The sequence below is a fragment of the Grampus griseus genome (assembly GCF_964374135.1).
Source record: "Grampus griseus genome assembly, chromosome: 20".
Lineage (NCBI taxonomy): Eukaryota > Metazoa > Chordata > Mammalia > Artiodactyla > Delphinidae > Grampus > Grampus griseus.
Genome location: NC_139014.1, coordinates 50,992,606 through 51,019,793, shown reverse-complemented (window position 1 = coordinate 51,019,793; position 27,188 = coordinate 50,992,606). Strand labels below are relative to the sequence as shown.

General features: G+C 58.5%; 1 protein-coding gene across 1 annotated transcript; it reads left to right on the top strand.

Moving 5' to 3' along the window:
* Positions 1-1,395: 1,395 nt before the first annotated feature.
* On the top strand, positions 1,396-24,740 carry DOC2B (double C2 domain beta; the record flags this gene model as incomplete). The annotated part of the gene is made up of 9 exons (XM_082679894.1): positions 1,396-1,762; positions 9,390-9,469; positions 12,981-13,055; positions 15,471-15,580; positions 15,721-15,847; positions 18,486-18,643; positions 23,032-23,113; positions 23,926-24,022; positions 24,586-24,740. 9 exons carry the CDS (start codon positions 1,396-1,398, stop codon positions 24,720-24,722), a joined length of 1,233 nt encoding a protein of 410 aa, XP_082536020.1. The 3' UTR covers positions 24,723-24,740.
* Between the last annotated feature and the right edge of the window lie 2,448 nt (positions 24,741-27,188).

Sequence of the window (27,188 nt, the reverse complement as noted above, 5' to 3'; positions counted from 1 at the left end):
GCGAGGCCTCCTCTCTCTTCTCTCTGCTCTCCACACCTCCACAGGGGTTATGGTGGGTAGAGGGGCACAGGCTTGGGGTCCTGCGTTCAGTTTTCCTGGAAGGGACCCAGCCAAGAAGATAAGCATTTCTGACGTTCAGTGGGAACCAGAGAGTGAACAGGATTCTGTCTGTGCCCAGGGCTTTCTGGGGACACACCTGTATAAGCAGCAGCCGTTCCCAACGGAGCATTGTTCCTGGGAAAGCAGGACAACAGCCAGGGCTGGGCATTTGTTTGGTTATCCGATCATGTGGGAAGCCTGAGCCTGTGGGCTGGCCACACCCTGCCGTTCCACCTCTGCCTCGCTCATCATTCCCTGGGGATGCCCAGCCCTGCCTGCCCTCATCCTCTCCTGACCACGGCTTATGGTCAAGGTCCTCACCCACCCTGTCCCCATGGGGGGCGGGCGGGGGCTGGGTCACTCAACCTACTCAAGGACCAAGTGAGAGACTGACTCCTGGTTACAGAGAGTGTGTTTGTATGGGACCTGAGAGGAAGGGTGAACAGACTGTGCCAGTAGTGACCTTGTACAGCTGTGGATGTCTTGCTCGTGTGTGAGCACCCTGTCCGGCACTCCTAGAGTGTGGCCGTGTGTCCTGCTAGATTGGGGGTTGGGAGGTGCCTTGAGTCCCCTGATCACTTTTTGGGTGTGTTCGTATGTCCTGTTAGGTGTGCTGGGGACAGGGGTGCCCTGGGTCCCCTGACCACCTCGACGAGTGCTGTTTGTGTGTACTGTTAGGGATGTGTATGTACTGGGGGATATACGGTGCCACCGCAGCCTCAGGCAACTCTGTACAGGTACGTGTGTCCTGCAGGTGGGAGCAGTGGGAGCTTCCGCCCAGTTCTGCACACGTTTCTGTGCGCTGGTAGTGTCCTTGCACACCGGTATGTGTCCTGTGTGAACGGAGCCCAGAAAGTGCGGGCACGCGCGGGAAGGTGCGGGGCCCTGCTCAGCTCCCCGCCGGTCCTGCGGTGCGTGAGTGGAAGGCGCCCGGTGGCCCTGCCCGCCGGGTGTGCGCGCGCGGGGTCCCGGGCCGGCGTGCGCGCCGGTGTGAGTGCGAGTGAGTGCGGCGCCGCTCAGCTCGCTCCGCGCCGCGCCGCCCTCGCCGCCCGCACTCTCGCACTGCTCGGCGGCTGCCGGTGACGCGGGCTGGGCCCGCCCCCTGCCTGCCGGCCCCTGGCACTCACTCGCGCCGGCCGCCGCCGAGCAGGCAGCAGCCGCGTCAGGGCCGTCCGGGGGCGCTGCCGGCGATGCCCGCAGCCCCCGCCGCTCCCAGCCGGGCCTGCTGAGCCGCCCCCGGGCCGGGGCCGCGCCGAGTCTGGCCGGGCCGCGCCCGGGCGGGGCCGCGCTGCCTGCATGACCCTCCGGCGGCGCGGGGAGAAGGCGACCATCAGCATCCAGGAGCATATGGCCATCGACGTGTGCCCCGGCCCCATCCGGCCCATCAAACAGATCTCCGACTACTTCCCCCGCTTCCCGCGGGGCCTGCCGCCGGACGCCGGGCCCCGCTCCGCTGCACCCCCGGACGCCCCCGCGCGCCCGGCCGCGGCCAGCGCGGGCCGCCGCAGCCCCTCCGACGGCGCCCGCGACGACGACGAGGATGTGGACCAGCTGTTTGGAGCCTACGGCGCCAGCCCCGGCCCCGGCCGCAGCACGGCGCGACCGCCTGCCAAGCTGCCCGAGGACGAGCCGGACGCCGACGGCTACGAGTCCGACGACTGCAGTAAGTTTCCCACCCGCCGGCTTCTCGCCCCCGCCCCTGCGCGGCTGCTCTCGCTCCCGACCTCGCCCGCCCTCGGATCCCCTGCGGTCTCGGTTCCCCCGGCACACCCCTCGCTGTGTCGCTGCCCCCGGCCGCTGTGCGCTCTCCGCGCGCCCGGCACACACAGCCCCGACACCGCCCCCGAGCAGATCGGAGAGGTGGGAAGTTTGGGGGCCCCCTGGGGGTGTCCCATTTCCGGGGCCCAGCTCCCCGGAGCCCGCGCCGCGCCCCCTCTCGGCCCTCCCGCCGGGAGCCCCGGCGCGGGCGGCGGCTTTTGTTCCCAGGCAGGGCGGAACTGCGCCCCGGGGAGACACCAGTTGCTGCTGGCCGCGTGGTCGCTCCCCTCTCCGGAGCCCGCGGCGGATCGGCCCCTCGGCCGAGGGTCGGGCTGGGCGAGAGGCAGAGGGCGCCCGGGGCCCGGGCCGGACGGCCTCCCTGGTGGGGCCGGCGGCCGCAGAGCGCGGCGGCTTGGCTGGCGTGGGGGGCCGAGGACCAGGGGACCGCGGGGCCGCTTGTCCTTTGGAGAAACCTTGGTGATTCCTCCTCCCGCGTCCGTTGGTCTCGCCGCTGCGCTCGACCGGGCCGCCGACCTTCGCCCACCTGTTACACCCGCTTCCCCGGTCGGGAAGGGTCCCCCACCCCAGCCCGCGCCTCCTCCTCCGGGGCTGAGCCCCGAGCCCCAGGGATTAGGCAAGCGCCAGGGCTCCCGGGGCCTCCGGGGCCGAGGCCCGGCCGGCTGGCGCTCCTGGCTCCTTTCTAGGCTCTGAGGGTGCCCGCGCCGGGACTGGAGGGGAAACGGAGAACGAAGAGGTCGCCGGGCGGTGCGGGATGGGTTTACGCGGGATTGGGGTGGGGATGGGCGCAGCGCTGCTCGCCAGGCCCCCAGCCCAGCTGTAGCCCCAGCCGCGTGACTCTCAGAGCTGGAAAACCCGAGTCAGACGCCGGCCCTGCCTGGGAGGTGGACCTTTCCCGGGGCAGGGGTCGCTCGCCGACTTCCCCCAGGCTCGCCGGGTCCCATCCCCCGCGCAGCGCAGCGAGGGTGGCTGCGTCTGGCTTGAATGCCCACACGGGCCTCAGGCTGGGGGTCTGGAGTTTCCCCCAGAATAAAATGTGCCTCTGGAAGCTGACAGTGGGGGTGACCACTGCGGGAAGAGGTGGGGCCCGACCTCTCATCACCCTACCTAGGGAGGCCCAGGAGGTGCAAGTGGGAGGAGGCCTGTCAGACAGTGGGTCGCTCGGAGCCGGGCCTGTGCTGGGAAGCTGCCTGCTCTGCACTTTCTCGGGCCTGGACCACAGCCCTCTGGCTGAAGTCTGGCGTCCCTCCACTTTCCTGCCAGCCTGGGGAAACGGTCGGGAGAGCTTATTGCCCTCCAGGCTGTGCCCTTAATCTTCACCCCCCCCAGCTCCTGGCACCCTGGGCAAGGTGCACCCCCTCACTTGCTGTGTCTTTGGGCAGGCCCTAACTGAGACCCAGGTCACCCCTTTGCATGCCTTGAATCTTCAGCCAGCTCCAGAAGAAGGGGTGAGGAACTTGTTCCCATTTCCAGCCTCTTTCCTGCTATGCCAAGGGAGCAAGCGAGCAGGGCAGGGCTTCTGCCTGGGCTTCAGGCCCTCCTGGTGCCACCCAGGGCCCTCTGATGACATACGGCTAGGAGGTGAGAAATCTGGTGGTTTCTTTTGGCTGTCCCTGAACCCACAGGCAAGGAGGGGACCCGAAAGTGCCCCATCTTCAGTCCATCGACTCAGCAGTCCTTCACAGAACACTCTCCTAGCAGCACAGAGGGAACAGGGCTGGGGCCCCGGACCCAGAGAGCTCACTGTCCTTCCAGGAGACAGACGCACTTGAGGTCAGCGGTACAAGGTCTGACACAGCCTCGCCAGCCTGAACCGTGGGCTGGCCACACCCATGTCACCAGGGCAGTCTGCTGAAAAGAGCCAAGGAGGACGGTGTGTGGCTGGCACCAGGGCCAGCTTGGCCCCCTCGTTCCCTTCAAGGGGCAGCCACCGTGGGCTTAGACCCCCTCAGCGGCCGAACAAACATCCCACCATGGGAGCACAGAAATCTTGGCTCCTGCCCATGGGGGGACCAGGTTCCGGGGTGGAACCGCTCTCTGCCCGATACTCCAGGCTTTAGCCCCGTCCCAGCTCTGACAACCAGATCCCTCCAATAAGCCTAAATGATTCAAGCCAGATGGTTCATTACAGCTTTAGCCAGGGTTATGCTATTTGCTGCCCTAATTATTGGATTATGTCTGTTCTAACAAAAAGAAATTAGGACGGTTGCTCTGTTGTCCAAGGCGGAGAGTGAAGTGCTGTTTATTTATTCGGCCTTTTTTTCCTTCTCTTTAAAGCCCATCACCTCAAGGCATAAGCACAAAATTGACAGGCTCCAAATTGATCTAATAGAGGAGCGCTGATGGGGAGAAGATGCAGAAACGTTATAATTGGAAGTGTCCCCCCAGTGCCCTTCCCCTCCCAGTGGTCCACAGTGCAGCCTGGCTAACCTGGACTCCGCTGCTTGCTGCCCTCCCAATGGGTCCTATGTCCCACCCTCCGTGTGCTGCTCCCCTGCCTGAGATGCCCTCCCACCCAATCTCCACCTGTGGAAACAGTCCATTCTTCAAAGCTGTAACGACTAGGATATTTGGGGGTTGTAGGTGACAGAAAAAAATTCAGAGTGCCTTAAACAGTGAGGGGTGTCGAGGTCATGGGGCGCTGGGGTAGATTCATGCAGCCGCTCGTCAGCAGCATCAGTGGTGATGGTTCTGTCTTTCCACATGGCCATGCCCTTTTCCTCTTAGGCTGACCTCCCTCATGGTTCAAGGTGGCTGCTGCAGGTCCAGACATCACATGTAACAGTAAGATCCTAAATTTGATAAGGATCAGTTTCCTCTCCCATGTCTCAGTTTAAAAGTGAGGGAGCCTCTCCCAGAAGTCCCCAGGAGATCTGTCCTTCTGCCTCGTTGGCCAGAATTACATCTCTTGCCCATGCTTACACCTGCATGATTCAGCCTGGGCTAGGTCAGGACTGATCCCCACAGAGGCCTGGAGCAAGGATGGAGGGGAGGAATCGCTGTTAGGCCTGCCCAGAAGTCCCTCGGCTCGAATAATTTCCCCGTACCCACTGGCTGCGATTCCCTTTCCTGAGAGCCAAGTCATATGCTACCTGGACCGTATTTCTATGCACTTAACCTTATAAGACCAACTAGGTGTCGGGCACTATGCTGAGTGTGGAGGTTCCAGAATGCCTGAGACACGATCTCTGCCATCAGGGAGTTCATGGAAACCGTGACACACAAGTAGCCCAGCAGTGAGGACAGGGAGTCAGGAGCCCAGATGGGAAGCACCGGCTCGCGCAGAGTTCCCCCACAGAGAGGGCGCTCTGAGGCTGGGAGGAGGGGGGACGCAGCCTGGCTTAGTGCAAGGAGGAAGAGTCGAGTGGCTGGAGCAAGGGGAAAAGGCCTCTGATGGTGAGGCCGAAGCGGTCATATCACAGAGGGCCTTGAATGCCACACCGAGGAGGTTGAACTGAGTCCAGGTGGCAGTGGAAAATTTTTGAACAATGTAAAGCAGGGAAATGAATAGGTTTCTAAAAGTCCTAACCCTCTGCCTCTGAGCTCCCGAGAAGCAGGGCTATATGATGTGTGGCTCATTCCTCTTTGTACCACCTGCAGCGCCTGGTCAGTGCCTCAGTTTCCCCAACTATGAAATGCTTTCGACGCAGGCTTGATCATTTTCTGTGGTTCTTGCCGTGGTTTTTGTTGTTGTTGTTGTTGTCTTTAAACTATTTCAGAGGCTGACATTTTTCTTAAAAAAACAAAACCAGGGCTGGTTTCCTACTCCCAAGGGTGTACGGGCGAGGAAGGTCCAGGTGCAAACGAAGGTCAAAATGATGCTGTCAGTCTCCGTCAGCAGAGCAGAGGGATGTGCTGCCTTAGAGGAACTGATGGGGCTGGAGCTTGATTTTCTCTGAATTAGCCCCATTAAAGCTCTATAATTATCAACAAGCTGGTGACAAGTCTCAAAGGCCCATTAGTGACCAAGCCTCATTATTTATCCAAGGATGTTAACTTCAGCCAGGAGGTGTGATTTGAGTGGCTGGAGGACAGGACCCCGTGGCTCGCGCAGACAAGCACCTTCACCTGCCCTCAGGGCCCGCCTGGCCTGCACAAGCCCAGGGGGGTTTTCAACTCAGAGGCTCCTCCAGGGTGGAGGCTGAGCCCTTCCGGCTCCCCACACCCCGAGAGCAATTCTGTTATTCTCTCTTTTGTTTCTCCTTTCCACCCTCTCAAGAGTTCAGCTAAACAAAGCGGCAGAAAAAAATGTTCAGAAGCCACTAAGCTTTAAGGCGGGAGCTCTCAGGATGGAAGTGAAGAGGCTTGGATTCTGCTTCCAGCTCTGCTGTGCCACCCTGACCAAATCACCTCCCCTCTCTGAGCCTCATTTCTCCAAATGGGGAATAAAGACTTTGGGCGATGAGCTCTCTCAGAGAGCTCCACCACCGGCAAGTCTCTAAAAATGGTGACTGAGCTTCTATTTATAGACTATTATTTCTTACAAAACTTGCATTTGGAGTTCAAAGCAATTCATCAATCCCATCCTGGGGCAGCACTGGGCTTGCTCTTCCTTCCTGGGAAGTGAATACCGGTGTGGGTTTCACTGGGCAGCTTCGGGCCTTCCTTAAACACGTGTGTCTGTAGAGCCAGTGGAAGGGACCCCTCTCCCCGCCTGGAGCTGAATTTCCCAGTGGGGACTCTGTCTGCCGGCTTGTCCTTCTCTGGAATTGGGAACCGGGCAGAAATTGTGGACTGTGTTGTTTTAATAGATGAGCATCACACGTCTGCTCCCGTGAGAAGCTGGAGAATGAGTTGGTTTGGATGGACTGGCCGTGTGGATTGAACATCTACTCTTTGCTGGTGTCAGAAGTGTGGCCGAGGCATGGTCCCTGCCCTCGGGAGGCAAATGTCTGGGGGGCACAAGCCACAGGTTAGGTCTGAAGGGAACAGCAGACTGATTTAATGTCGTGCAAAGCCAAGAGCTTTAGAGACTATTATTACAAAAGCCTGGGCCTGGAGAAGCTCGGGCCCATGGCTGTTAGTTGTTACAGACGTGTTGATAGATCACTCCCTTACAGCACCTCACCTGCTTACCCGCACAGAGGGGAGCTAGGATACAGGCAGCAAAAGGCCGGATACACCTGGACTAAAGCATGCATGCTCTGCTCAGGGAAAAGGACTTTAGGTTCCACTCAAGGCCTATTGACATTTTTTTTTTTTTGGCTGCGTTGGGTCTTCGTTGCTGCACGCGGGCTTTCTCTAGTTGCGGTGAGCGGGGGCTACTCTTCATTGCGGTGCGCAGGCTTCTCATTTCGGTGGCCTCTCATTGCAGAGCACGGGCTCTAGGTGTGTGGGCTTCAGTGGTTGTGGTGTGCGGGCTCAGTAGTTGTGGCTCACGGGCTCTAGAGCGCAGGCTCCGTAGTTGTCGTGCACAGGCTTAGCTGCTCCGCGGCATGTGGGATCTTCCCGGACCAGGGATCGAACCCGTGTCCCCTGCACTGGCAGGCTGATTCTTAACCACTGCACCACCAGGGAAGTCCTATGGCCTATTGACTTTTAGTTTAGACACAATTTTAACAAGTATTCTCACCTGGTTTCATAGAAGAGCCAAGTAACTAGTGAATAGGAGAGAGAGCTGTTTGTGCTACCAGAGGCAAGTACTCTAACAGGAGTTTCAAGCTGACGGCAAGGGAGGAGGCGGAAAAAATGAAGAAAACCTCAAAACAGAGTGGCCACCTGGGATCCCTCGGTGGAGGAATCATCTCACATGCCCTTCTGTGTCTGGGCTGGGACTCTGACACACAGAACAGTAACCGTAGTCATAGCAATGATTCAGGTTATTCCGAAAAGTGTAAGTGACCATTTGTGTATTCTACTCACGAAGGCTGGGAGGGGAGTGATCCAATTCGGAATGAGTTCATTCCAGAAAGTGTCTCAGAGGGGCAAGTACAGTTATCTAGAAAAATCACCTAAATGGATACGCTCCTTCTATAATTATCTACTGAGTACTTTCTGTACCCCAGGCGCGGTGTTAAAGCACAATGCCATGAGGTGGATGCTGTTGTGTCTCCACTTTGCAGATGAGGAAACTGAGGCACACTGAGGCCAGATACACTGTCTAAGGTCACACAGCAAGGAAGTGCAGAGCCAGGATATGAACCCAGGGTCAGACGTCAGAGGGCAGGTCTCGCACCCTACGGGTGTCCCCGCGAGACAACAACAGAGACACTGAGCTGTGTGCCTGACCCTGTGTTAGGAGCTGGGGTGCAAGACAAGCAGTGGCTGGACTCAGCCAGCAGGCTGTGGTTTGCTCTAGACCCACACTGGGCACCCCTGGCCTCTCCCCGAGCATCACTCCAACCACTCCGCGCCCCCACCCTCTGGGTTGGCCTGTGGTTGGAATGCCCCTTCCCCCGGCCCCAAGGTGCACTGGCCAAGCCCTACTCGTCTTGCATGGCTCAGGTGAAGTGTCGCTTCCTCCAGGAAGCCTTTCCTGATAGGCCCAGTTCACATCCAGGCCAGGCGTCCCCCCTGAACCCTCCATCAGTCCTGGCCCACTAGACTTTGTTTTGACCAATCCTTTTCATCTGTTCCTCCCGTTAAGCTGTGCTTTCCTCGGGGCAGGAACCCTGTCTTATTGATATCTTCGATCCTGGAGTCTGGCAGATTGTAAACACTTGGGAAAGAAAGAAAGAAAGAATGAATGAATGAATGAATTAGATGCCTGTTGACCAGCCCAGCAGCCTGCAAGGAGCATCTGGGCTTCTAAAGACATCCTGTGAATGTGTACCTCTCGGGGGAGAGATTTGCCCCTGAGGTCTGCTCCCACCCACAATCCCAGCCTTCAGGCCGGGAACCATGTCCGTGAGAAAAGCCACAGCTGCCGCCTGTGATCACGCCCGAGGGCGGCAGCTGCATCCAATCACTGCCGCACCCTCTGCCCAGCCCTTGGGAATCACTCGCTGCCTTTTAGAGGCTGGGGGTAGCAGCACGCGGGCCCAGCTCTCTCCTCACACCCTGCGCAGCGCTCCAGAGGGCCCGGGGAGACCAGGGAGCCGCAGCCCCAAGTGCTGCTGGGGGACGGTGAGTGGGCCAGCCAGTCGGCCGGGCTGGGTCCTGCGGTGCTGCAGAGTCTGACACCTCTGCCGTCTCGCACACTCCTGGGGCAGTTAAGAGGCAGGGGGAGCTGAGGTGTAGAGCCCTGGCCAGTGGTTGCACCAGGAGGACAGGAACCCCTTTAGCTGAGTGTGTAGCACATGTGGCCCCACCCTGGACCAGCCACGGGCCACAAGGCACGGCGTAGGGGTCAGGGGCCCACTGCCTGGCTTTGACTCTCAGTTCGCCGCTCGTGGTGTCTGGAGGAGACGGGCCCCTGAGCCTCCTTCCCAGGGGTGGGGGGGGTCGGTACGCAGCAGGCGCTCTGCTGGTGGCAGTCAGCGCGGTCACCGTGGCACCTCGTCCGGCCGCGCAGGGGTGGCTGACGCTTCTCCACCGTGTGGGCCCGGCATGACCTGAGCCCTCCCTGTCTGCAGCCGCCCTGGGCACGCTGGACTTCAGCCTGCTCTACGACCAGGAGAACAACGCTCTCCACTGCACCATCAGCAAGGCCAAGGTAGGCCCCACCTGTGCGCAAAGGGCGAGGAGGGAGTTCTTGCTTCAGTCATCTCAGCTGCTCCTGAGATGCAGCTGCCTCCCCTACAGCGAGGTTTTCAGGGGAAAGAGTAGAACAGAGAAGCCAGAGAGAATGCGGGTGGGGGGCAGCTTTCAGGAGACAGAGGCCCCAGAGCTGGGGAGCTGTCAAAGGAGGGAAGGGCGGGCAGGGAGGTGACAGGCCTGTCCTGCAGGCCAAGAGGAAGGGTTGGACTTGGGTGCCTCCGGACTCCCCGAGGAGGCTCTGGATGCTGACGCCACGCCAGGCGGGGCATTAGTCTCTGGTCGCACCGGCCTGAGCTTGCTCTCTGGGTGGAGGCGTGGGCGTCTGTGAACCCCACGCGGGTCCTGCCTCGGGCTGGCACCGTCAGCTGTGTTCTCAGCCACGCTGTTCCCTTCGTCCCCACACCGCGACGCGCCCCCTGGGAGGAAGGTGCCCAAGTTGATGTTCTCCCGCAAGGTAAGGGCAGCCGTGCGGCCTGGTAGACCTCCCGGTAGAGCCGTGGAAGGGCCTGGGGCCGGCTCAGAGCAAGGAGCTTCCGGCATCGCTGCCCGTGCCCAGCCCCGCACCACCAGCACCCCAACCTGCGAGCTCCTCTGCCCCTCCTCCCGCCCTGCCCGTGGCTCTGCTCACCCAGAGGGGCAGGGTGCCTGGTTCGGCCCCGTCTGTGCCCCACCCGGCCTGGGCCGCCATGGCTGGGCCACCGGGGCAGGGGTGAGCAGTGTCCCTGTTGGGCCAGCACCGCCCCCGCCCCCTCCTCTGGGAGCTGCTCGGGCTGTGACGCAGGGCACGCCCTGCCCTCCTCGAAAGGGCTCTAGACCTGCCCTAGGCACAGAGCTGGGAATCTGATAACCCCCGGCTGTGCTGAGGTGGAAGGCAGGGTGCACGCCCCGGCAGATCCCTTCCCCTCTCCCTCCACCCAGCTGTGTAGAGGTTGTCCAGGCCTGGGGACTGGGAATGGGCACTGGCTGCCAGGCTGCTCTGGCCAGAGCCGTCCCTTCTCCTCCCCACCCAGACTCCAGGCCCCTCCTGTGCTGTGTACCCCGCCTTCCCTACCCAGGCTCTAGAGGGGCTACGTGGGTGAACTGGTGGGGGGGGTATGTGTGTGCACATGCGTGTGTCCACTTGGGTTTGTATCACTCAAGGCATTGGAGATGGGGGATGGGAGGACCCCGAGCCATGGTCGCTCCCACATTCTCCAGTTCATCCTCTGCTTAGAACCAGTTCTGCAGGGGAAGGGGCGGTGCAGGCATGGGAGGAGCTGGGGCTGGGCTGGGGTGTGGGGAGGAGCCGCAGGGGGTAGGAAGACTGAGGCTGACAGGCAGAGCCCCTCGGGGGCCCCTGGGAGGATGCCAGATGCCCCAGTGCTGGACCCTAGATTGGCCTCCCTCCCTCTAGGTAAGCAGAGCTGCCTCAGTTTGCTCATCTGTAAAATAGGGTTAATCACCCCCACCTATGTGGTGGCTGTGAGCATTTAATGAGTGAGTGCTCAGTACCTAATGCTGTCCTGCAGCACAGGGCCTGGCAGCAGACCCCCCCCACCCCACCCCCCCCCCACACACACACACACGTACGTACGTACGTACGGGCACTCATATCCACAGCAGAACTGGAAAGTTCCACCTTCGTGTGAAAGGGTGAGAGGCCTGTGTTGGGAAGGTCTGCCTCTCTGCCACAGTGCATGCAGGGCCGCCCGGCCAAGCCTCGTCCTGGAGCCAGCCCCACGGAGCAGGGCAGAGCTGGAGCCCAGGCAGCTCCCAGCACAGCTCAGATGCCTCCGCCCTCAGCAGCTTCTCCAGCATCTTCCAAGGGGCCCGGCATTTAGGGGAAGGGGGGAGCAAATGCCCCACCAGCAGGCCCCGCATCAGCATTGCCTCCTCAACTCCCCCAACAACCTTGAGACGTGGGGACTATTAACCCATTTTACAGATGATAAAGCTGAGGCTCAGGAGGCAGATGAAGTCATCCACTTACCCAGCTGATAAGTGCAGGAGCTGAGACCTGAACCCCGGCCAGCCTGGCTCTAAAACCCGTGGGCCCCTTCCCAGTAGCCGAGCAGTGCTGGTTGGAAGGTGGAAGACCCCACCTCAGATCTCAGCCCCTACCTGGGAGCTCCTCCGAACCAAGGTGGGGACGGGGGAGAAGAGCCTCAGCTCCCCTGGGAGGTGGGGGAGGTGGGCTGGTCATGAGCAGCCAACTTGCAGCTCATCTTTGCCTGTCTTTTTCCTTTTTTTTTTTTTTTTTTTTTTGCGGTACGCGGGCCTCTCACTGTTGTGGCCTCTCCCGTTGCAGAGCACAGGCTCCGGATGCGCAGGCTCAGTGGCCATGGCTCACGGGCCCAGCCGCTCCGCGGCATGTGGGATCTTCCCGGACCGGGGCGCGAACCCGTGTCCCATGCATCGGCAGGTGGACTCTCAACCACTGCGCCACCAGGGAAGCCCTGCAGCTCATCTTTGAATGAGGCTGTGGGGTTGCCAGCTCTACCCCACACATGCCCCAGCTGCCTTCCTCCATCCCCGTGTGCCATCCCAGAAGCAGAATAGACGATTAGCACAAGCAGGAGCGAGCGTGAGGTCACCTAGGCCCCTGTTTATGGTTCCGTGAGTTCCTTGGCTGTGCACACTTGACTGGTGGTTGAGAGTGAGTGAGGGGGGGCTTCCCTGGTGGCGCAGTGGTTGAGAGTCCGCCTGCCGATGCAGGGGACGTGGGTTTGTGCCCCGGTCCGGGAAGATCCCACATGCCACGGAGCGGCTGGGCCCATAAGCCATGGCCGCTGAGCCTGCATGTCCGGAGCTTGTGCTCCGCAACGGGAGAAGCTGCAACAGTGAGAGGCCCACATACTGCCAAAAAAAAAAAAAAAAAGGGGAGTGAGTGAGGGTTGCCATCTTGTGGAGGGACCCTCCCTGGCCAGCCAGCTTGTGTGGCCTCTGGGGACACAGACTGGCAGGGGGCTGTGGCAAAGCCAGAGAGAACTTGAGCCTGGTCTCCAGGACACAGAATGTTTTCCCACGGCCTCAGGGAAGCGTGTGGATGAGCAGACAGAGGGTCACAAGGACCCTCGGGTCTGTGAGGGAAGTCGCAGTGCACGGGGAGCAGGGAGAAGGGGGATCGGGAAGAAGGAAAGGCCTGACCACAGCAGGAGAACGAGGGCCTCATTCAGAGAAAGTGAGCCACCTGGCCTCCAAGATAAGGAAAACAGAAAGAGTCCGATCTGACAAAGGCACCCCGTGTCGCCTGCCCAGGGCCAGACGTTTGGGGCGGCGGTGGGGGGGAGATCGCACCAGCACGGAGCCTTCCTCGCCGCCCCCATTCTGGGGGTGTGGGGCAGGATTGCTTCTGTGAAGAGGGTCATGAATGGACCCAGCCAGGAGGCCCAGGGGGCAGGGATGCCTGCTGACCCAGGTGCCTGGGGGCCTTGGCGGCTCTGTCCCCAAGCCCCCAGTTACACCCTTCGCCATTCTCCTCTGCTCAGGGCCTGAAGCCGATGGACCACAATGGGCTGGCAGACCCCTACGTCAAGCTGCACCTGCTGCCGGGAGCCAGTAAGGTAAGGGGCCCTCCTGCCGCGACTGGGGTCCAGGCTGGGCTTGGGGCACCCAGGGAGGCCCACAGCTCCCACACCCACTCAGAGCCCAAGCAAGTTGAGGGGTTCACTCCACCTCCACCCAGAGCACCCAGTCACCCCCACACCCTCTAGGCCTCCCAGGGAACTTGAGTCAGCACCACCTGTCCGCTGAGTTGGGGAAACTCCCGGGGAGAATTTCTAGGCCAGCGTTTTAAAAGAAACACTCTCAGCTGGACGTTAATACTGTGCGCAAACAAAGGGTTCTGTGGCCAGATAACACTGGGAAACATTGTTAAACAGGTTTCTTTACTGCAGGATTTACCAGAGCCTTTAATGTGTTGATGCGCTGCTCTGTGATGCCCCACAAGAGGGATGGAGTAGTCAGCAACTGCCCAAATTATTTGACTACAGAACCCTTGTTCCTGCACCGGATGACCTGACAAGCAGACCAGCCCAACAGGTGCATCTATGAAAGGAGAGGGAAAAAACCATTTTTTAAATTCTCTACGAAAAGCATCAAGGTGGCCTTCAGCACTAGAAGATCAGAACGTGATGAGACTTCCTTTCGTACGTCTTACAGTTCAGTGTAGTTTTATTTGTAATGTCATGGGAGGGAAGGTCACATCTTTTCAGAATTGGGTCCTTCCCTAGCCCACAGATATCTCAAGGGCTGAGTCGGGCAGACCCCATGCCAGGGGGGACTCAACTGGAGTCCAGCAGCTTTGTTTCCAGGTAGAGACCAGGGTGGAGGCAGAGGGACAGGGGACACAGGACACAGAAGCATGAGCAGCAGAGCCCAGTGGCTGGTGTTCTAGTCCTGGCCTCCTTCTTAGAAGCCAAAGTTGGGGGAGTTCCTTCCTGGCCCTCGAGTGACCTGATAGAGAGGAAGAGTCAGCAGTGGGGGCACCCCCCTGGGCAGAGGGCCTCCCCAACACTGCTCAGGACAATTGCAGACCAACTGGGGGGTCCCACCCCCAGGTGGCCACCCCAGGCTGAGGAGCCACAGGCTGCTGGGGCCTGAGTTAACTTTGGGGCCTGGGCTGCCCCTGGTCCGGGGGCGCCATCCCAGAAGGGAAGGCAGGGCTGCGGGAGAAAGGGCAGTGGACCTCCCACTACACCTGGAGGAGCAGGCTCCCCACTCCAGGCCTCTCTGTCCTCATGCTGCAGGGAGGACCCCCAGGGCTGTGAAGGCCACGCGACCAGGGGAAGGGGCCCAACTCGGGGGCTCAGTGACCGTGCGTCTCTAGACTCCTGGGACCTCGAGTCGGCAGTACCTGGCTGCTGAATCCTAGGGACCCCCCCCCCCATAGGATAGATTCCCTCGTAGGGCAGAGTTTCACAGAGCACCTTATAGAGAAGGTCCTACAAACCAGGCTGAGAGAGACGTGGTGTTACACCCTGGAGCCTGACCCTCAGAAAGGGTCAGTAACCCACTGGGCTCCACAGAGCTTATGTAAGTGGTGGAGCTGGGATTTGAACCCAGGGCTGTCTGACCTCAAAGCCTGGGCCGGTTTGTGGACATCAGAGGGAATCGGCTACGGAAGTCAGGGTCTGAAGGGGGCAAGGCAGGTAAGGAGTCTAAGAACCACGATCTCTGGAAGCACTGAGGAAGGAGGGGAGGCAGCCCCCAGGCGTCCTCCAGGAGAGGTGCCTTCCCGGCAGAGGCCAGCCTGAGCGAAGGCAAGGAGGCTGAGGGAGAGAATCTAGGTCCAAGCCAGGCTTCCCAGCCGCCCAGACCACGCCTCCTGCAGACACCCTGCCCCCCCCCGCCACACACCTGGGCACGCACCTGGGAGGCAGGATTCTCCTGTTGTAGTTTCCTAGGGCTGCGCTAACAAATGACCACCAACTGGGTGGGTTACGACACCACAAATCTCACACCTTCCAGTTCTGCAGGGTGCGAATCCGACATAGGTCCCACTGCGCTACCATCACGTGTCAGCAGGGCTGCGTTCCATTCTGGAGGCTCGAGGGGAGAAGCTATTTCCCCTTCCTTTCCAGCTTCTAGAGGCCCCCCCTTTGCTTGGCTCGTGGCCCCTTCCTCCATCTTCAAAGCCGGTGTCGCCTCTCTGACTTTCTCCCCTTGTCACGCTCCTTCGGACTCTTCTCTCGCCTCCCTCTTCTACTTTTAAGGGCCCTGTGATGACGTGGGACATGGCCCATCCACATCATCTGGATAAACCCCCTGTATTGGAAGTGCAGCGTCTTAACCACTGGATCGCCAGGGAAGTCCCCAATCGGCCTATTTTAAAGTCAGCTGATTAACAACAGCGTTAATCCCCCTTTGCCAGGGAAGAGCACTTATGCACGGGATCTGGGGGATTGGGATGTGTTTGGGGCCATTACATTGCCCATCACCCTCTTTGACACTCAGAGGATCCTTTTTGCTCTCTCCAGGCAAATAAGCTCAGAACAAAAACTCTCCGAAACACTCTGAACCCCACGTGGAATGAGACCCTCACTTACTACGGGATCACAGACGAAGACATGATCCGAAAGACCCTGCGGTGGGTGAGACCCCGGGCCGCCGGCTCCCCCACCCCACCCAGCCTTGTCCACAGGGCAGGCCCTCCCCACATCCCCCGGCCCACCGCCTGCAAATCTGCACTGACTTTGGCAGCAAATTGAGAGGCCCCTTGCCCTCCAGGATCTCAGTGTGTGATGAGGACAAATTCCGCCACAACGAGTTCATAGGGGAGACGCGGGTGCCCCTCAAGAAGCTGAAGCCCAACCACACCAAGACGTTCAGCATCTGCCTGGAGAAGCAGCTGCCGGTGAGTGGGCCACGACCTCCGGTCTTGGGCTCCGCAGCCGTCCAGGGCCCACCCTGCCGTGAGCACAGGGCCAGGAGCATTTATTGGGCACCTACTATGTGCCTGGCACAATTGCAGATGCTGGGGAGACAGATAAATCTCCCTGCCCTCATGAAGTTTGGGTGGAAGACAGACAAAAAATGAAATAAACGACCCAAACAGATAGTCTGTTCAGCAGGGATCAGGGCCGAGAAAAAAAGCATGAGAGGAGTCAATGGGTTAGACGGGTGCTCTGGGAGGGCTCACCCAGCGAGCAGGGAATATTCCAGGCAGAGGGAACAGCAGGTGCAAAGCCCTGTATGGAAAAGCGCCCAGCATGTGGGAGGCACAGGCGAGAGGTCAAATGAGAGGGGCAGAGAGAGTGAGGGGAGGGGGTCCTGGGAGCTGAGAGCAGAGGTTGGGGGTTGGGGATGCTGGGAGGACTCTGGCCTTATCCCTGAGTGAGACGGGCCACAGGAGGGTGCTAGGCAGGGGCCAAGGCCTCTGAGGACTTAACAGGCTCCTCAGAATGGGAGGGAGTGGAGGGCCAGGGCGGGGAGACCAGCAGGGCGGAGGGAGGAGCAGGACCCAGGCCTAGGCGGGGCAGCAGTGGAGGCAGGAGAAGGGCTGAAGATCGGTATCAGGCCTGGGGCCCGAGCACCTGGGAGGATGAAGGGTCATTAACTGGGATGCGGAGGACCATGGGAGGAGCAGCTGGGGATGCTCGGAGCACAACTGGAACATGTTAGGCGTGAGGTGCCTGTGAGATACCCAGAGGAGACAGAAAATCATTCTTTCCTAGAAATTGCAATTGTTTGAAAACGTCAAAACCAATTTTGCCCCCGGGTCGGGTCGTCTGCAGCAGCTGAGCCCTCCCAGAGTCTCTGAGCAATTTTCCCCTCCCCCTTCTCCTCCCCGTTCCTTCCCCTCCCCAGGCCTGCCTTCACCCAGTTCAAAAGGGCCAGGAGGCGTTGGCCAAGAGGTCCAAGGCCCGGGACCCTAAGAAACCTATGCCTTCAGGGACTGCATGGTGTTCAGGGCACAGTCCCCTCCCCAGGACAGTTCCCTACCAGAGGTCTGGGCAATGGGAAAGCTCAAGAGGACAGTCCAGCAGCTGTCCCCCGAGGGCCTGTACCCCTCCCCCATAGGGCCCCGAGACACATGCTTAGCAGCCTGGCCTGGAACAAGTGACCTGAGGTCAGACCTCCCTCCCAGAAACCCAGCTCTGTCTTTTTGCATAAGTTGAGCAAATTGTATTCCATTGTCACGTTCTCTCCCACTCATAGATATTTGTGTGATGGAGACAACCCTTCTAATTTTATTATTAGTCACTAACCATAGGTGACCCAGTTTCTCCAAATAATATATGTCACTTATAAAAGGCAACACCAACTCCTGCTGGAGTTGTGTTTCTGAGTTTTGATCCCTGACATAAACAAACACCTGTGTGGTGTGTGAATTGTGTGTGAGCAGTGTGTGAGCGCGTGGAATGCATGTGTGAGCACCTGTTTCATGCACGGGGCGGGGGGTGCGTGAAAGCATGCATGCTTGTGCAGCAGGTGTGATCAGGGACTTGCTCAGCCTTGCTTGAATTTGCTAGGATCTCACTGGTCCAGTTCAGGGGCCCACAATGACAAGGGTACCGTTCAGAAAAATCAATCGGCAGTGAAGTTTCATTTTGATACCTTTCAGATTTTACATAGCCTCGTAAACCTTACTCGTTCTCCGTAAATACTGAACGATGCCCAGTTCAATGGTCTGCACGTGAAACAATCCAAAGTATATCCTACCCTAAAAAAACAGCTGAAAATATCCCGGCTCATTTATACTGTTTAATTTTCACACATCACAGCTGCCACAAGAGCCATGGTTTAGTGAGGCTGTCATACACAAAGCGCTAGGCCCGAGTGGCAGGTAGTTAAATCTCACCCGCCTCCTCTGAGCCACGGGTACAGGCTGCCTGAGCACTGTGTTGAGGAGATACTGAGGCTGCATTTGAGCTCCGGGTGAATTCAGTCATCAGCTAGCCATGTCTGCTCTGGGTGTGGGAGTTGGGGAAGATAGTCGTTCTTCACCTAACAGGAGCCCCGTCTACAGAGAGGTGCAAGCATGGCCCCTGCCCAGGAGGGGCCACGTAAGCTGCCCTTTTAGTGCCAGGCAGTGAACAGTCCAGAGCAGAGGGACCGAGTGCAAGAGGAGCCTGGCAGAGAAACCTAGGAGGGGCCTTGGGGGGTCATAGGGCTCAGGCTGGGTGGACCGAGGGTAAAGGAAAGGGGTTCCAGGTGAGTAGCAGCTGGAAGGTAGAAACAGGTGGTCTCAGGAGGGTGAGGAATGGTCTCAGTGGGCTGGCTGGGGTGGGGAGGCCACACAGTGAGGCCTGGAGTTGAGGTCTGATCCGAGGCAGGCGCTAGGCAGGGCAGGCCTAGGCCACACCCCACCTGCCTCCTAGCTCCCCCTGGGGTTGGGAATGTGCCTAAGACGCTCCAAGAAGCACCTTCCAGGGGGCCAGGGCCAGGGTGACCCCTCACCACCCAGCGGGCTCCGTTTGGCCTGGGCCTGTGGCTGCAGGAGAGGTGGGAGCAGGCAAGGACAGCTGAGTGACCACCCACCTGCCCCACAGGTGGACAAGACAGAAGACAAGTCCCTGGAGGAGCGGGGCCGCATTCTCATCTCCCTCAAGTACAGTTCGCAGAAGCAGGGCCTGCTGGTCGGCATCGTGCGCTGCGCACACCTGGCTGCCATGGACGCCAACGGCTACTCAGACCCCTACGTGAAAACGTGAGTGTGCAGCCCAGGCCAGCCGCCTCCTTCCCCACTTCCTCACCTCCAGGGACTAGGGAGGTCCATGCGTCGAGATCAGTAGTCCGTGTGGCAAGTAGTTGTGTGAAGCACAGGGGGTGCTGTGCCCACGAGGTCATGCTCTTCTGCGCTCTTTGGGCAACTCTGTGGGTTGAGTCTGGCCAAACCCATTTCTCAGATGAGGAAACCGACGTCCATAGCAGTTGAGTGGCAGCCCAGTCACACAGCTAGAGAGCAGTTATCTCCTGATGTTTGGATCAGGTCTCTCTGTGGTCACGGGGCCCAGGAAAGGCTGTGAGCAGGTTGGAGGAGGGGACAGGAGGCCAGGAGATCCAGTGAAGGGACTCCATCAGGACTTAGGGCTGGGCACGTGTGGGCAGTGCTCTACGGTACCACAGACACAGACAGGGGTCCACCAGACCCTGACAGGTGGGGCTTCTGGTAGCACTGGGGAGAGACTTAACTCAGGGGCCCCAGAGCTGTGAACCTGGGTCAGGACAAGCTGTGATCCTAGCTCAGGCAGGAGCTGGTGGCCATTTGGAGAGGGATAAAGCCTGTGTTTTGGTGACCACCGTCTGTGCTTCAGTGCGCTCCACAAACAAAAGATGGACGTAGCGAGGTTGTCTTGAAGGGTAGGACTTGGGGAGGAATTTGGCTCAGCAGAAAGGAGGTGTTTCTGCTCAGGGAAAGGGACAGAGGATTTAAGATAGTTCAGAAGGAGGGATGGTTCTGGCCTCAGGAGACAGTAAGGAGGCCCAGGTGACAGAGGCCATCACAAGGACTACTGGTTTTCTGCTCAAAAAACAATGTTGGGACCCAACTTCAACCATTAGCAAGACAGTGATTTCCAGTGGATCAGAGACCACTGGGAACGGAAATGCTGTAATAGCTCAGAAGACAATTAGACTCTTTAAAGTGGAGGCAAAGTAAGTGATACTCGGTAACCTAGAAAGATGCGTACGCCCTGTGGCCGCATCATTTCCCTTCCAGGTCTGCGTCCTAGAGACCCAGGCCCTGGCATAAAGCTGCTTTTGCAGCATTGCTTGATAGCAATAAGATGGAAATAGCCTAGTGTTCATTAGCAGATTAATAAAATGTGGCATCTGTGTACAGTGGAGTACTATGCAGTTGAAGTGAATAAATGAGGGAGGTGAATGAACGTGGACAGAGCTATGCTGAGCCCAAAGCAAACTGTAGTGGGGGGGGGCACCAGTGTGATACTGTAGTGATTGTCTCTGGGGAGGGAGGACGGTGCCTCCACCTGTAACTGTGATGCTAGAGGGTTTTTTTCTAATTTTTATTTATTTTTGGCTGCGTTGGGTCTTCGTTGCTGCGTGCTGGGCTTTCTCTAGTTGTGGCGAGCGGGGGCTACTCTTTGTTGCAGTGCACAGGCTTCTCATTGCGGTGGCTTCTCTTGTTGTGGAGCACGGGCTCTAGGTGTGCACGCTCAGTAGTTGTGGCTCACGGGCTCTAGGGCACAGGCTCAGTAGTTGCGGCGCACGGGCTTAGTTGCTCTGCGGCATGTGGGAGCTTCCTAGACCAGGGCTCGAAGCCGTGTCCCCTGCTTTGGCAGGCGGATTCTTACCACTGTGCCACTAGGGAAGGCTGGTGTGAAATTTCTAAATTGGGCTCAGTTCCCACCTGCCAAGTTGATAGGAATTCCAGGGTCTCATGCTGTGTTATCCAGAAAATAGGGTCTCACCTCGTACAACAGAGGGTCCAGCCACCTCCCACAGCCAGGGAGAGGTAGCCCTGGTGGGGCCTGTCCACCATGCCTGGGGCTCCCCCGCCACAGGTGTGGTAGTTGCTGGGCCCACCCTCCAGCCATGGGCCGGGTCAGCGTGGCCTTTCAGACAGGCAGCTCTGTGCGTGGCCCCGTGTATCAGAGGGAGGCCCCCAGCAGCCTCGAAACCCGTACATCTGATTGAAATTCCCTGGGTGAGCTGCAGGGGCTGCTGCTCAGGCCTCCTCAGGGCTCCATATCTCTGAAAGGCCCCTTCATGGACCGTGGGCCTTCTCCTTGCTAAAAGTAGGGGAAATAAAGGCACAGGTGAGATTCCGAGCGGAGCATCTGGGGCCCTGAGAAGAGAGCTACATGGAAGTGCCCGGTGGAGGTGGAGGATGCTGAGGGGCAAAGCTAGATGGGCCAAGGCCTTTTGTCGGCACCCTTATTTTTATAAACCTCACCCCAGATGACAGCTACCTCAGTTTCCCCAGGCTGGAAGCTGACCCCAAATCCAGTTCTTCAGGGTCTGCTGATAGTTAACAAACAATCATCAGTAACACATACCGAGTAATTGCTGGGTGCCAGGGCTGTGCTAGGCCTCTTTGAAGCCCCCCAGCAGCCCTGTGCAGTACTTACCGTCTCCATCTCACACCCAGGGGCACTGAGAAAGCTCAAAGCAACTTGCTGTGCTGCCCTGGGCAACCCCTTCCTTCGCCAGCCCTCTGCTGTCTTCTAGGAGCCTCACGTGAGCAGCAGTTGCTGTGCAGAAGGGACCAGCGGTGGCACTGGTAGGGAGGCTCCCTGAACCCTGGTGGCCAAGGCAGGAGGGAGTGCTGATAGGGAGGGTGAGCAGCCATGGGCGGGCCCCTGGAGCGTGGCCAGGGTGCACTTCTCGCCCACAGAGGCCACGCTCCCTCAGGAAGCTCCCCTGCATGCAGTGGTGAGGTGAGGCGAGAAGGGACTCCAGGCAGGGAGACAGCATAGACAAAGGCCTGGGGGCAGGACAGGGGATGACCCCTAGCTGGGGCCTCGTGAGGATCACTAGACGGACACTGGCCGTGCAGCGCTGAGGGAGCCTGGGATAGCTTCCCTTCAGGGCCTTCCGGAGGCAGGGCTGGGAGACACTCCCCCTGTGCAGGACCGCCCCCATCCCTCCTCCTCGCCCCCAAAGTAAAACAGGCAAAGACGAGTCAAGAAGTGCGTGGAAGCTTGTAAGGAACGCAGAAATTCACCATCTCTGGGTAAGGGTTTAAGGGAACCCCCAACCTATTTAAAAAGTCATCTTTATTGAGGTATAATTTACATCCAGTAGATTTCTCCCCTTTTGAAATGTGACTGACTGAAGTATACAATCTTGTCACCACCACCATGGTTAAGATCCAGATACCATCACCCCAGAAAGGTCCCCGGGCCCCAGTCGACCATTTGACTTGTTTTCTGTCGCGACAGTTTTGCCTTTTCCAGACTGACTTATAAAGGCAACTCCTACATAACCTAATGCTCTGGGGAGCCAGCCACGTGGTGCCTGAGCCCAGAGTTCGGTCTGTAGGTCTGCATTGCCAAGTGGTCGTCCGTCAGGTCACTTCCTGTTGAAGTGCGTGGGGGCTGGTCCCAATTTCTGATGGCTGTACAAAGCTGCTAAGGAACAGGCTTTTGTGCAGACCTGTGTATTCATTTCTTTCTCCAACCCCAACTTCTGTTAATACATATTTTCTAGTGTTTCTATAACGAACCAGTATTTCTTATGTAATAACAATCACAACTTTTTAAAAAAGTGCACAGAAAAGCAATAATAAGGTACCACTTTCTATGTTCACGGATCCCACCCAGTGCCAGGCATCAATTTGGGTACCAGGAAGCTGGTGGTGGGTGAGACAGATGTGGTCCTGTCAGCAGGAGCAGGGCAATTGTCACTAGTGTCCATGCAAGGACAGGGTAAGAAGCTTTGCAAAGGACAGGGCCTGGCTTCTGAGCACCATCCCTGTGCGGAGCAACTGTGTGACCCTGGGTGAGTCCCTCCACCTTTCTGAGCCCCAGATGAAGACTGCTGTTCTGCATCAAAGTCTAAGGAGCTGATGCCCGTGGAGGGAGCTGGCCCGCAAGCAGGGCTTCCCTCCTTCCCTTCAGGAAGCACTGCTGTCACTGCCCAAAAGACCTTTTTTCCTTCCTCAAAGCTCCAGTGAGGTAGTGGCAATGGTTGTACAACTCAGCTACTATGCTAAAAACCGCTGCGTTATACACTTGAGAAAGATGAATTTTATAGCGTGTGAATTCTATCTCCATAATCTGCTATTACAAAAAGAAGAGCTCTAGCAAGGGACCAACTTTGCTAAAAATGTTTTTCTGGTGGGAAATGAGAGCTGTGAAAATTAGACTTCCAGAAATAAAGAAAATTCTCTTTCCTAGGGGATGGAGGGGCTCAGTGATGTCAGGAATGGGCTGTGAACAGAGGTCCAGGTGATGAAGGACCCACTTGCTTCTCCCACTGCACTGACTGCTCACCTTTGTCACAGAGTAGTGCTGGGGACATCCGAGGGTTAGGATGAACGGGAGGCCTGGGAATCTCTCTTCCAAGCCCTGCTGGCTCCATGTGTGCTCAGTATCTTCTCACTCTCTGCCTATTGATTGGTTATAATTCCAGATACCTGAAGCCAGATGTGGACAAGAAATCCAAACATAAGACAGCGGTAAAGAAGAAAACCCTAAACCCAGAGTTCAACGAGGTACGAGAGGCTGGGGAAGCCATGAGCCACTCTCTCTCCCTCAGGACAGGGGACCCCGGAGGGACTGGGTTTTTCAAGGGTCACTGTGGGAGCTGGAGGTTGGAGAGGGACTGACAGGAGAGCCCCCAGCCGTGAGGTAGGAGGACTGGTGGGAGAAGTGAGGCCAGGCTGAACCAGGCCAAGGTGGTGCAGACAGAAGTGAGGAGCGGCCTGGAAAACTCTTCGGAGGATTGAATTGATGGGATTGTAGCCATGTTAGATGTGGAGGGGGTGGTGTGAGGATGTGAGCGGCCCCAGGAAGGTGGGGGCAGATAGATACCCAGGTCCTCAGCCCAGGGGGTGGGTGCAGCCAGAGAGGAGCTCCAAGGAACGAGATGAGGGAGGGGAGCCTCTGACAGAGCCTGAGTGACTCGGGTGCAGGCAGAGAAGGCCGAGGAGGTGCTGCCAGGGAGCGAGGGGGACACCAGATGTTGAAGGATCCTGGAAACTGGTGGGAGAGGGTTCCACAAAGAAGGGAGTGGTCAGCAGAATCAGACCCAAGAGAGATCAAGCATGCCAAGGCCGCCAAGTGTGCGCTGACTTGCAGTAAGGAGACTCTTGAGGATCCTGAGAAAAGCAGCTTCAGTGACAAAGGGGCAGGTGGGTCAGAGGGAAGGGGACCCTGAGGATCTCAGCTGGGCTCTCAGATGGAAGTGGGTGAGATGGGCGAGAATCCATTATCATCCACTGCTGTGCACTGCCCACCCTCCTGGCCACCAGCCGACTTACAGGCCGTGTGGCATTGGTCCTGACACTCCCCTTCTGGCCACCAGGAATTCTGTTATGAGATTAAGCACGGGGACCTGGCCAAGAAGACCCTGGAGATCACCGTTTGGGATTATGACATTGGAAAATCCAACGATTTCATCGGTGAGAGGACACGATGGGAATGCTCTTTAGCAACATGCCCATCCTGGGTTCAGCAAAGGGCAGGGGCCCTGAATCAGGCCACAGTCCTGCCTTCCTGGCCTGTGGGGAAAGTTGGGGCCATAGACATGATCCAGCCTGACCCCATGTGACAGAGAAAGAGGCCCAGAGAGGGAAAGAGGCCTGGCCAAGTCACACAGCAGTCTGTGGTGGAGCAGGGGTAAGAGGTGATGATGGTCAGCCCCTCAGGCTGGACTCTGAGCCCTTGTGGCCCCACATTTGTGGTGGGCTTGGTGGCTGTGCAGTGGAGCTGCCCTGGCACCAATACAGCCACTGTGCTGCCCCGCAGGTACTGCTCTGGTCCTGGGTAAAGGAAGAGCAGGATCCCTGGGCCCTGACTGGGGGAGTGGGGGCTCCACGGTCCACCCTCAGAGCAGGTGGGCAGGGAAGAGAGTCTGGCCGTGGAGCACAAAGTCTGGGAGGGGTGCCAGGGGGTACTGGCTCCAGAGAGACCCTGAGAGTCAGAAGTCACCGTGTCCTGGCTGCCTCTCGGCTCCCCTCTGCAGGCGGCGTGGTTCTGGGCATCAATGCCAAGGGCGAGCGCCTGAAGCACTGGTTTGATTGCCTGAAGAACAAGGACAAGCGGATCGAGCGCTGGCACACGCTCACCAACGAGCTCCCGGGGGCCGTGCTCAGCGACTGACCCACCCCACCTGCCCGCTGCACCCACCCCTGCCCGGCCCAGCACAGGCCTGGCCCAGCACAGGCCTGGCCCTGGGCTTCCTCAGCTGCCACTAAGGGCCTCGCCCCCATGTTTGGGGAGATCCAGGACGCCTGCTTGGACACAGAGCCACTGCAGCCCCCGCTTAGAGGCCATGAAGGCCCAGCCCCTCCGAGGGACAGCGAGGGGCAGAGAGCTGGGCCTGCTTTCGCCCCCCTGGGGCCTGAGAGGGCCAGAGGTGGAAGAAGAGGACCCTGGCCTCAGCACCCACCCGGAGGAAGCAGATGGGGCTGTCCAGAAGACAAGGACCCTACTAGAGGTCAGCAGTGAGTCGCAGGGGCCTCCAGGGTGAGAGAGCGGGGGTACCATCAGGGAGAGGGGCAGTAAGAGAAGAAGACTTTGGGCAGGGGCAAGACAGGACGCTGAAGAAAGTTCATTCCCAAGAGGAGGTTCTGACTACATCTGCTCATCTCTGGCATGACCGGGTGGCGGGGGGGGGGGGGGGGGGGGAGTTGGCCTGAGAGCCAGGAGTCTGGTAAAGATCCTGGAGCTCCCAGTGAACGTGGGCACAGGCCAAGCGCTTCACTCAATGATCCCACAGGCCCCTGGGGATGAATGAGACCCTGGGCCTGCCCTCAGGGAGGTCCCCATCTAGTCAGGGAGCTAGAAACAAACCATTACAATGGGGTTGTGAGGAATGCCAAGGCCAGCCTGACCCACCTGCACGTTCTGTGGACTCTGCTGACTCGGCTGGGAGAGCAGGGAGGGGTTCCTGGAGGAAGTGATGCTTTAGCAAGGCCTTGAAGGGTGAGTGGCGTTTCTAGGCAGACAAAGGGGAAAGAGCAGTGTAAGCAGTGGGAACCATATACAAGGCCTGGAGGGGAAAGGTGATTTGGGCCAGGGGCACTGCTCTGGGAGAGGGAGCAGGGCTTGTCAGGGGCAACAGCACTCAGTCCTGCTCCCACCCCACCCCTAGCTGCCAGGCCAACTGGGCTTGTAGACATAGGGGGAGTGGCTTAAACTGATGTTGTTGCACGGTCAAGTTCAGTTCTCAGACCCAGCTCTCCTACCTTTGATCTTTCTCCTCCTGAGGAAGCTGGAGGATGGATCCTGCCTCTCACTCCAAGCTTAAGCATCAGGTCAGCTGCAGTCAAGAAGAGAGTGAGTCTGTTTTTCTTTGCATGAAAAGAACCAAAAAGTCCTCCTTGTCCTTACCCTCCTCTCCCCTTCCCCCACCCCCCCACCCAGGGCCCTTCTGGGTTCAGGGTTGGGAAGTGGGGAGCCCCAGGTGGCTGCCCCTGCATCCTAGCCCTACTGAGATCCCTTTCAGGAGTACTCAGCAGCAGTCCAGGGCCTTGTTTCTGGGAAGGGCTGGTTCTGTCTTCCAGAAGCTAAGAGAGAGCCCCCTGCACCCTGGGTGAAGGTCTCCAGGAAGGGGTTGAGGGCATCAGAATCTTGGGCCCAGGCTTGAAGCCCCAAACTTTTCCTGCCAACTAAGGGGCCTTCAGGAACGCTGGATGAACAAATGCAGAACCCAGGAATTTCTGTGCTCAACCCATCACTGCACTGATGGGAAACAAAGCCCAGAGAGGGAAAGTGATCTACCTGAGGCCTTCCAGCCCTACCACAGCTGGGGCAGACCAGGTTCCATGGCCCCTGCCCCACCACCTCCAGCCCAGAGCTCTGGACACCACACCCACACCAACGCTTGTACAGGGCTCACAGGGGCACTGGGGCTAGACCTTATGCTGCAGACAGGCTCACAGGGGCACTGGGGCTAGATCTTATGCTGCAGACACAAAGCACATTACCATCTGAGGCCTGGGGTGATGATGTGAATCCCACCAAGTGCCCATCAGCCTTTTTCCATTTTGCAGGGGAAACAGGACTCCAGCGCCCATACAGTACCTGGCAAACTTCGCTGGTCAGGCAGTCCTGGTTTTCCCTAAGGAGGCTTTGTGTGTGGTAAGGGTTTACAACCACTGTCGTCTTGATGAATCTTCACAGCCCCGTGAGATGGGTCTAACTGCCATCTGACGGGTGAGGAAGGGGAGTCAGAGAGGAGGAAGGGGAGTCAGAGAGGAGGAAGGGGAGTCAGAGAGGAGGAAGGGGAGTCAGAGAGGCTGAGTCTATTTACGAGGAACCTCGTGTCTGGGTGAACGCTGGGTTATCGTCTTAGCTTTGCCTTTTGGGTGGGGGGCAGGTTTCTCATTCAGAGAGGAGCTTCACAAATTCCCTGTAAACACACGGAAATGCTGAATGGCCAAGTTAGAAGTACACCTAGAGCCTCACCTAGTACAACTTCCTTGTTAGACACAGGGGGAAACTAAGGCCACTTAGCGCCACTTACTCGCGCCACAGAAGTAGCAAGCAGAAGGGGCCTACACAGGACCCAGTGGGGATAAGAACCCAGGACACCTGGCACCTAGTCCAAGGCCTTCTACTGCC